This window comes from Cryptotermes secundus, unplaced genomic scaffold (assembly GCF_002891405.2).
Source record: "Cryptotermes secundus unplaced genomic scaffold, Csec_1.0 scaffold81, whole genome shotgun sequence".
NCBI lineage: Eukaryota > Metazoa > Arthropoda > Insecta > Blattodea > Kalotermitidae > Cryptotermes > Cryptotermes secundus.
The window spans coordinates 123,001-134,059 of NW_019718023.1; the positions used below are offsets into that span (position 1 = coordinate 123,001).

At 43.4% G+C, this 11,059-nt stretch overlaps 1 protein-coding gene across 1 annotated transcript in view; it reads left to right on the top strand.

Annotated features, from left to right (window-relative positions):
• LOC111865569 (serine/threonine-protein phosphatase rdgC) overlaps positions 1-11,059 on the top strand; it is a 126,986-nt gene that overhangs the window by 102,138 nt on the left and 13,789 nt on the right. Inside the window, exons 12-15 of the mRNA XM_033752232.1 lie at positions 1,272-1,457; positions 5,848-6,103; positions 9,286-9,446; positions 10,702-10,786. Coding sequence (XP_033608123.1) covers positions 1,272-1,457; positions 5,848-6,103; positions 9,286-9,446; positions 10,702-10,786 — 688 coding nt within the window. The remainder of the gene's footprint in view (positions 1-1,271; positions 1,458-5,847; positions 6,104-9,285; positions 9,447-10,701; positions 10,787-11,059) is intronic.

Below are 11,059 nucleotides of genomic sequence, written 5' to 3' on the forward strand. Positions count from 1 at the left end.
GGAAAACTGGGACGGATGCCCTGAGGGAACACCTCCTTTAGGTTCACTCACACTTGCTATATTTATTTATTTTATTTATATATATAAAAGATAAAGTTGTCCCTGTGCTTAACGTATTAAAGCAATACGCCGCAAAGGCGTATGGGGAGTTGATACAGAGGTCCACATTTTCTGGACCAAGGCACTAGCTGGAGGTGAGTAGTGAGCTCTACCCCCGGGGAAAAATCCTCCTTTATCCAGTGGATACGAGATTGGGTGGACCCCAGAGACGGTCAGGACGACTTGGAGAAAAGAAAATTCTTGACCCTACCGGAACCTGAATATTCAAATATTTACATATTATATATTTTTATTTATTTTTATTCTTTCTATGAACCTTCTTGCAGATCACATCGGCCGCTGGGTCTAAGGCATGAACCGTCTTCGCTCGCTCGAACACTTGCATTGTGGGTTCGAATCCCACTTGGGGCATTGTGGGTAGCGGCCTTGCGACGGGCCGATCCAAGAAGTCAAACCGACTGTGTATATTACGTATAAAATAACTGAAGAAGATGCCAAGGTCCAAAGGGCTCTAGAGCCGTTGAGAGAGAGAGACACGAATCTTGAATTTTGCTCCGTACTGGGTTGTATGAGGAGCCGGAAAGCTCTGTCTGTATAGGAACCACACTAGAGGACACCTGTGAGCTGGGGTTCGATTCCCTGTAGGTGCAACAAATTTCTTTCTTCACTGTAACGCCCAGACCGACTCTGGGGCCCACCCACTAGGTATCGAGTGCTCTTTCCCGGGGTGGAGCTAGACCTCCACTCCGCAGAAGCCTTCACGATGTGGCGCGTAGTTAATGAAGCCCAGGGATAACATTATCTTTATCTTACTCTGGCACTGGAATCAGCCCCTCCTTGTGATTTACCCATTTCCCCGTTCACTCTGCCCTTGTGAAAACCAGTCTTAAGTGGCAGTAGTTCCTGAGTCTCCTTCCCCTGACTTGCCTCTACCGCCTACTGATTCCCTCAGGACCATGTCCTTCTTCTTCTATCATTCCTACAACCTTTCCCACCCTCTGCTTTATCTTCTACCTTGAAGATGGAGGTAGCAGGGACTTCCGAAAATTTGGTGATGAATAGCCAGAGAATAAAAAGTACTATATTCTAGGATATAACACCGTATAGTCAGTTGGAAGTCATTCGACGTTTCGGAGGATACATCGCCTCCATCTTCAGGAAACTTAAGAGTTTCGGAAACGTCATTCAACAATTCAAGTCCTCTGTTTCAGGTATTCGATATATTGTGGAGTGACCCCCAGCCTGGTGATGGCTGCATCCCCAACTCATTACGAGGGGCTGGAACATATTTTGGACCCGATGTGACGGATAAGTTCCTGCAGAAATACAAGCTGCTGTACCTCATCAGGTCTCATGAGTGCAAACCCGAAGGTTACGAGATTACACACAGCAGCAAGGTCAGTACACAAAGCACTAATTACTCTGAACTTTGACGTCAGGTAAGGCGTGAGCTACAGCGACAGTCTTTATTACTACAAGGTGCAATGCGACGATGAATGTTCAGCCAGTAGCAGACCGCTAGACACGTGACGCTCACGCGGGGGCAGTGCTCTGGATTGGCTTTCGGGAGGTGATAAGACCGAATGTCTACAGGGACACCAACTGTTATGACTGAGATTTTACGTTCTTTTCCTCGGGTTCTCAAGACAAGTACCTCGATTAGGTAAGAGATCGCTTGCTCCTAAATCTTTTCCAATTCATTGTCCGTAATATTCGACCATAAGAGCACGATTATTGACAGCTCGTAATATAATCTACTGTCTTCCGGGGTGTGGTGCCGTATAATCTGGTAGAAATATGCCATTGTATTAGAAGAACCAGCTGGTTCCATCTTTATGGTAAATGGTGTTATAGAAATAATGAAAAAGTTTCTCCTACAAAAAACTTTGAATGCAAATCTCTTTTCTATGTGTGCTGCATAGCCCTACCTATCTCATGATCCTTGATTTGCTCACCCTGATAATATTTGGAGAATGGTGCAAATTGTAAAGTCCCTCGTTATCCAATTTTTTCGAACCTCCTGTTACTTTCTTCTCTGTCGCTCCTCACAGCATCTCACGGATAGTCTCCACACGATTGGACACAGTCATAGGGTGATAGATCGTCCGCAGTTCTCGTTAAAACTTTGAAACGGAAGTTTTCTTTATATCATAAATATTTCAAGAAATGCAACAAGACATATTGTCACGTTTTAGGGTGGATTATAAAACATGTTTTGGATTGGATGATTGGATTCACTGCGCCTTATACGCTCACGTAATTCGGAACTACACGTAATTACATCGCTATCGTTATGCTACACACATTACAATTCACATTTGCACACGCATTATGATTCTCTACTTCACAGGTCGTATCCTGGCAACGGATTTATCACAGCTAAGACCGCGCAATAGCTCAAGCGGTTAGTCGCTGGCTTCCCACAGCGGCGGGCCGGGTTCGATCCCGGGTCTGGTCAAGTGGGATTTGTGGTGGACAAAGTGGCGCTGTAGTAGGTTTTCTCCGAGTACTTCAGTTTCCCCTCCCAATCTTCATTTCACCAAATTCTCCATCATCACAATCACCCGGGGCAGGTACAATAGGCCAATCAGTGGCCGCTGTGCCGAGTAGACCAAGCTGGACTCCACACCACATTAAGCTAATTAAAAAAGAAGTGGTAGGGCCCTCATTTTCCTACTCATTACGGCGCCCAGGCCGGCGCTGGGGCCCACACATCCTCCCAACCAATGAGAATCAAGAGCTCTTTCCTCAAGGATGAGATATCGGGACGTAAATATGACCACTCACCTCATCCAGGGCAAAGTTTATGAATGCGCCCATACGGCTTAATGGCGTCTTGTATAATTACACGCATGGATTTTATAATTTGTCCTTACAGTAACATCACTGTTATACCTTCAGGGATACACGTTAATGCAGTTCTCAGGAAAGAGCTGCGTGCAGGGAATCAGGCATACAGATGGGTGTGTATTCACTGCTTGGGTGGAGTAACTGACAGAAGTCATTAAACACGGGTAACTTTATGGGGAAATGCTAACTTTACTCCCTCGGTGCATTCCGCCAGGAAATAGAGTATATTTTCGAACTCAGCAGAAGTAAATATTGTCATATTCTGGAATGTGACACCATGTAAGGTGGTGAAAACTTTCTGAAGAAGGCACCGCTTCAGCCTACAGTGTCGCAGACTGCGCGAAACAAGCAACCAGAAAGAAATAATTATCAACTTAACTGGTTAATTTCTTAACTTTCACTTCGACTCTGAAAGGAAGACAGTACATTCCATTAGAACGTCGGTAACATTCTACCGGATTACACGACGTCAGATTCCAAAGAGGGTACGTTTTGCAGTCAACGCTGTGAAGATATCATATCAATATATTCAAGAGATCTGGGTCGTAGTAAATTGACACAGAATGGAAAGACATGGCTTTTGATCCATCTAAAATGGCGAAGGTATATATTGTACCAAATGCACTCCCTGATACTGTGGCATAACGCCCGAAAACCAGAATTGTAAAGTCGGAAGAAATGTTCATTGATGGCAACGATTCGGTAAACACATTCCCGCGGCAACAAATACGCAAGCAGCAATCGAGTAACTTCCGATACTATGCAAAGGCGTTCTAAACACGCCTTCCCAACAATAGAGAGGCTGTGTTTTCTACGTGGTCCGTGCAAAGTGGTTATACAGAAGATTTCAGTTCAGAAGAGTTAATCGAATTTTGTCAAGGTATGAACTTGGGAACAGAAGAATTGAATTTGGAAAAAATTAAGCTGTGAAAAGAAGACTTCATGTGTGGTTTGAAGTTACAGTGGAACTGTTACAAATCCGTTACCAGGATACGACTAGTGAAAACTGAGAACCTTAGTGCGCATGTAACGGTGAGCTGTAAAATGTGTAGATCAGGGATAACGCTGTAATTGAATGTAGTCCCAAGTTGTGTAGATAAGATGTCACAGAGAACACCGCCTGCATCACTTCTTCTATTGTTATGTGACGTCGCCGCGCACGCGTATGCTGCGGGTGCTACATAGCAACGGCTGTACGCGTCACGTTATGAGACACCTCCTCTACTGTTGCGTGCGGGCATTACCTAGCAACGGCTGATGTTTTCAGCGCCATCTCTTAGCAACGGGTCTATACGCCACAGTATATTGTTGTTATTTATAATTTATTTAACGAGGGAGTTAGTCGCTTAGTCTGTAGACTTATAGCACCTAAATGAACGATGAGTGGCTAACAAAGAATTGGAAGTGACGTAAGAGGAAGCAATCGTAAAATAATTCGAGGTACCGTCCTGCAATCTACCCAGAAATACTGGCGAAAATCACGGAAACTTTTCAGCTAACTTTCCCCGTCACTATATATATAGAAACTTCATTTACCCTATATCCAGCAGCTTTCGTAGCAATAATGCTCTAAACTGGTATTCTGGGGTACCTTGATCGAATTTTCGAAGGTTGGGTGACAAGACAGAACCTAGCAAAAAGTAATGTCTACTCCTTTCGAGTCCATATCTACTAGATTTCACGATCATCTTCCCATATAATATTGGCAGCTGGAAAAGAATCCGTCATTCCTCACAAATAGATTTTTTTAAAGTAAAATTCCAGTGGTTGCTCAGAAGTTGACTTAGACATTAAATCAATACTTAATATTTTTACTCATACAGATGAGCGCGTGAAGAGTCCTTGAAACAATAGGCGAGGCGTTCTGAGAAGCAAATTCCCATAATGAATTCATATTTGTCACGAAAAGTTCTTGGAAAATATAATGAAAATTATTTTCCAGTGACTGAATCCGTCGGAATAAGGGAAGGTTAATTTAAAAAAAAAGGGGGGGGGGCTCGATGATGTGCGTTCTTATATCCACAGGGTGTAACTGCAAGGTGCAGACAAATTTCGGTCACGAGTTCAATATACCAGAATAAAAATAATATTCGCATAAAAATGTATCGGAAAACGTTTAATTTGTGACTTACAGCTGAAAGAGTACATTTATAATAAGCTCCCAAAATGTCCTCCATGAGATTCAACACACGTCTCGACAGGTCTCACCAGGGACCGCCGCATCCGTACAAAGGTGCCGGGGCACTTGCGGGTAGTCTGACAGGCATCCACACTGCGATGTCAACAGGAGCTGCATACACAAGGGTTTCTAGGGGTCCCCACGAGTAAAAATCCAGAGGATTCAAGTCAGGTGAGCGTGGAGGCCACGGAGTGGGTCCTCCTCTACCTATCCCTCGGCCACGATAGGACACTTCTCACAGCACGGCTAAAATGTGCCGGGGCACCGTCATGCATGTACAGTATTCTTTCATCTATAACTCATCTATTAAACGTTTCCGGACGCATGTTGGTAAAAAAAAAAAAGTAAAGCTATCCCTGTAACAGGCCGTGAAGGCCCATAGGGTTGTGAGATGTTGAGGATCCCACATTTTCTAGACAATCGGCTCAAAGATGGCGGTAAGTCAGCCTTACGCGCCGGCAGCCCTTTACTCCCCAGGAAAAATATTTTTTTAATTACTGGTACTCATTTCTGTTAGAGGCTGAGTCGACCCCAGGGCGAAGACGGTTCATTCTTCAGTCCGAGCGACCACTGTGCAACGTTAGTGAATACGACTAATGTAATTAATAAACTAAATTATAGAATAATTGTTAACAACTTCCAGAGTTAACAATTATTCTATAATTTAGTTTAGTAGTGTGACGGACCAGAATGAAAAAAAAAATTAATAAAATTATTAAGAATTTAATGGAATTGAAATTTTGGAATTTGTGTCTCAGGTAATCACAATATTTTCGGCTTCCAACTATTATGAAGTGGGCTCCAACAAAGGAGCTTACGTCAAATTGGTGGGGCCACAGCTGGCGCCCCATTTCGTGCAGTTCACAACGGCCACTCCAAGAACTAAGAAGCTGACGTTTAGACAGCGCGTTGGGCTAGTGGAAAGTTCAGCAATTCGAGAGCTCAGCGGTCAGATACTCGCTAGGCGAGATCAGCTTCTTGAAGAATTTCTGAAGTACGACCCGGAGCAAACAGGTGAGACATACTTGAGAGTTACAGGAAAGATTTTACTCGCAAGAGTCCCACTGGCGAGGCGACAGCGACTATTTGAAGAAGAGTATTGTCATTTGCCTCATACAACTGTGTAGTTCGGAGGAAATCCGATGTTTCGGTGGTATATATTGCCTCACTCTTCAGGATATAAAAGTAAATACGGAAGAAACCAGCAGAAGCAGGCAGCACGCTGAGCTCAGGTGAAATGTTCCTAAGAAACACTGGGCTACCTCCGAACTACATGCCACTACAACCAGATGACCAGATAACCTCAAGTATAGCTACATGAAGAATTCTTCAAACAGGTAAGAGATGTGCTTCATGTAGTCAAAGGGATTTGCTCCAGATGAATTGCCAGGAATAAAGTAACTACCTGAAGATTTGCTCAAGAAAGACTTGGAAAAGTCAAACGAGGTTCCCTTACTCATAAGAAGGATTTTACCCTCACCGAAACGTAGTTTGTTGCGGGGCTATGCTACAAGCTGGAAGGTCGCGGGTTCAAGTCCCGATGAGGTCACTGGATTTTTTTTTTCAATTTACCTAATCCTTCCAGCCGCACTATGTCCCTGGGGTCGGCTCAGCCTCTAACAGAAATGAGTAAAGGAATTAATTATATAATTTTCCTGGGGAGTAAAGCGCGGCCGGCGCGTAAGGCTGACAACATTACCGCCATCTTTGAGCCGATTGGGACCCTCAACGTCTCACAACTCTATGGGCCTTCACTTTTTTACTTTACTCTTTGCTTCAAGTTCCTTACCAAAAATTTGTCACGCATTTATCTTTTCAGCCATGAGTGCCACGTACCCTAAACATCTAATCCTCCTTGCCTTGATCATTAAAATAATAATTGGCGTGGAGTGGCGATTAAGGAGCTCCTTGTTATATAGAACATTTTTTAGCCTCTTATTGCTTCAGTCTTCTTAGGTCAAAATACTGTAGTCTCCCATGCATTTCTGTATCTTACGCTGTTACTTGCTTTCATCGTGGGTTCTACATGTCCCACCCATCCCGTCCTTTCTTATTTCATCGCTTTTACCCTCTAACGACTGTTCCTTACATCTGCAGAAACAACTGCCAAATAAACCGTCGATTCGGTCTGCCGAGCCATTGATGACGTAGGCGCAATAAAATCCTTTCATTCTTTCATACAGGCCTCTCTTCGCTTTTCGGCGAAGTTAGTGCTAAATTTAGCGGATAGAGGGTGTCGCGTGGTCAGCGCAACGAATCCCCACGGACGTTAATTTCGTTTTTCTAGACCGAAGCCGCTATTTCCTTGGAATACCTCCTCAATTATCCTCACGAGGCTGAGTGGACCCCGTTCCAGACCCACTACTTCTCAGAAAATCTGGTAGCGCTGGGAATCGAACCCGATCTATGAATCTGTAGCCAGGATCTCTAATCACTAGGCCACAGAGGCGGTCACACCGAAAATTTTACAAGAAATAAATTGGTACTGAACTCTTGACTCCGTGATGGGAAGCCAGCCTGAGATAATACTGTATCTGAATTATTTATGTATTACGCAGGAACTGTTCAACTTTTTTTTTTTCCATTCATGTGCAGCTGTTAGCCTGTGACGGGTTTGGAAAAGGTGAAGTTGAATGTTAATCATAATTAGAGTTTAGGATAATGGATATGTCAAGAAGCTTGGAGTAGTGGCTGCTGGTTGGAAAGAAAAGGTCATCTTTATATTAACATCATGCAGAATGGAACAAGAGTTGGAACAGCTCAGTCGATAAAGCGACTGAATTAGGGGCTAGACGACAGAGGGACTGGAGTTGAGTTTCCGTATGAAGCAAGAAACTTCTGTCTTCTTCACTGAGTCAAAAACGACTTTGGAGCCATTTTGAATGAATGTCAGAGGTTCTTCCTCAGAATGAAAAGGCCAAGGCGTGAAACCGACCCCTTCATCTCCATCTAGTGTCGAGATTAATAATATGTGGAACTATACCTCCATGCCCCATACGTCTTTATGACGTGGAACAAAATTAAGAAAATAGACAACTTTTACAGAATGAAAGTGTAAAGACTGAAAACTTATAAAGATATATTACAAAATAAATGCAGAAGTAAATTCGTGAGCAGAAAAATCTCGGTTTGTATAAAGGCGGGTTACAGGTTGAACGCCCTGGGTTCGATCCCAAGCAAATGCAACCAATATTTCTCTCCTCCATAACGTTTTTCATAACCGGCTCCGAGGCCCATCCAACTATAAAATGGGTACCGGGGGATTTTTCCCATGGGTTAAAGCAACTGGGGCATGAAGCTGATCACTCACTTCTACGCCAAAATATTACAAGTAGGGAAATTAGTGAGTCGTTCCGTGGAGTCAGTTGGTTGGTAAGTGAGATATTCGCTGTAGTCGTGAGCTATTGCTGTGCGAAACTGAGGCCGGGGAACATCCGTTGTCAAAAGCCACAGCCAAGCAACAGTTAGTGAAGACTGTAACAAACTTGAGAAGACCTAGTGTGTTCTATAGTGGTTTGTCAAGTGTAGTAACGAGTTATATAAGAGTTCAATAATCTTTTTATAAATATAATTCCGTCTATAATCACTCAGAGGTCGTGATATTATTTTACTCCTCAAATTTTCAACCACTCTTCAGCTACATATAATAGGCTATTAGCATCTAGGCAGATAATAGACCACCGTTAAATAAACTAGATACATATCAGATGAACTTGTTCAGTACCAAAATAGTTTAGCATTACTATTTTGACTTACACAAAACTTTAAAGAGCATGGTATGGAAATTATTTGGAACAGAGTTATCAGCTTCACACTCCGGCAGTCTTTACATTCATTATACATACAAATTTGGTAGGAGGCTTGTGTATTTTAAGCATACTAACTACTTCAGTCCCTAAGCAAGATATCTCCTTCCCTTTTGCTTTACATTGCATGTTTCTCATGCAACAGCATCACTGATAATAAATATTTACTCTCACATTTAGAAATTTCTAAATGGATGGTGTGACTTACCCTGGAGATATACAAAGAAAAGGGAGCAGTTATTTTTGCTAACTTTTGGCGTGTAAGTGGCAAAGAACGTGATAGGGGATCTTAACAGGAACATTTCTAATGGAACTTCAATTTACAGTTGAGAATTAGCAGAGTTGCCTTGTGCTCTGCAGATGATAATCATTAATTTGTATTGCACGCAGGTATGATCAGCCTGTCGCAGTGGTGTACAGCTATGGAGGAACAAACTAGACTGGGAATCCCCTGGCGGATGTTGCGGGAGAAGCTCGTGACTTTGGATCCATCTACTGGCAAAGTCGAGTACTACAGCACTTTCCAAGAACATACGAACAGCAGAAGATTGGTACGAGACCGCATATTGCAAGTCTTTATAGATTTTCCCTTTCATGTATTTTAAATATCAGTGCAGTCGTTATAGCGACTGGCTACGGGCTGAACGACGGAGGGGTCTGAGTTCGAGTCCCAGTAGATTCATGACTTTTCTGTTCTCTACGTCTTCCAGACTGGCTCTGAGACCCACCCAGTCCCCTATGCAATGGTTACCGAAGGTCCCTTCCTCGGGGGGAAAGTGGCCGGGGCGTGACGCTGACCACTCAACTCCAACTAATGCCGAGGTCAAGAAAACTTGGATCTATATAGCCACTTCCCCATACGCCTTCATGCCGTCGTGCTTAATTCGTTGAGCACAGGTAAAACTTCCTTAATTTTACCTTATTCCTTTCCTACCACAGGTAACAGATTTCGTCTCTGTCTTTATATGTATATTGTCCTTTGCCTCTGATAGGAAATAAATACGGTAAAAGGTAAAATTGTCCTTGTACTTAACTACATAAGCACTACGCCATTAAGGCATATGGGGAAATGAATATGTAGATCCACATTTTCCTGACCTTGACACTAATTGGAGGTGAGTGGTCAGCTTTAGGCCACTTTAACCCCAGGGAAAGATCCTCCGTTACCCATTGGATAGGAGGCTGGGTGGGCCTGAGAGTCAGTCTGGACGACGTGGAGAAGAGACAATTCTTGACCCTACCGGGACTCGAACTGCAATCCCTCCGTTGTCCAACCGAAGCCAGTGGGTATACTGACTACGCTACCACGGCTCCAAATGCAAAGTGAAAGAAATTGTGTACATGTAGAGGCCTTGCGACGAGCTGATCACCCGCCGAAGAAGTCCTACCTTATGTGTAAGATCTAGAAAAACCGAAGTGAACGGAGAAGTTCATGGAGGTAGGCCTAGGCCCACTGGGGCTGTAGTGCCAAGGAAAAAAAAATAGTAATTGACATCAAACAGAAAACAGACTATAAATCTGGCTTGGATGCCATGTCATTTTCATGTATACTCCTAGAGTTGCCTTAGAAATGCAAGTTTTCTGACTGTTACAATACCAGGTTTAGTTCATTAGTAATTTTTATTGCGGGTAATTTGAACGCACAGTGCTGTGATTGTGTCTAATGGATGTCATTTCATCATGTTTCGGTTATTTGCATAATAATTGCATGTATTACAGTCACACACTTCATAATCTTGTCAGCATCGCTTTCCAGTTCCATTGAAGCTTGTTTATGTGTTAACGGGAGCCGTTCTTTCTTTTCAGTCCGGAACGACAGTAGTAGAAACGCTCTACAGAAACAAATCCAGTCTCGAGGCAATATTTCGAATCATCGACAAAGATAATTCGGGTAAGTTAAGTGTTCAGGAAAGGCCGCGCCATAGCTCAAGCGGCTAGTCGTGGGCTTCCCACCGCGGAGGCCCGGTGTCTGGTCAAGTGGGATTTGTGGTGGACAAAGTGGCGCTGGAGTAGGTTTTCTCCGAGAACTTTGGTTTCCCCTACCAATCTTTATTCCACCAATTGCTCCACAATCACCCTCACCTATCATCTGGGGCTGGTACAATAGGCCAGAAGTGGCCGCAGTACAAGGGACTTAGTCCCACGTCACTTGTAATAAAAAAAA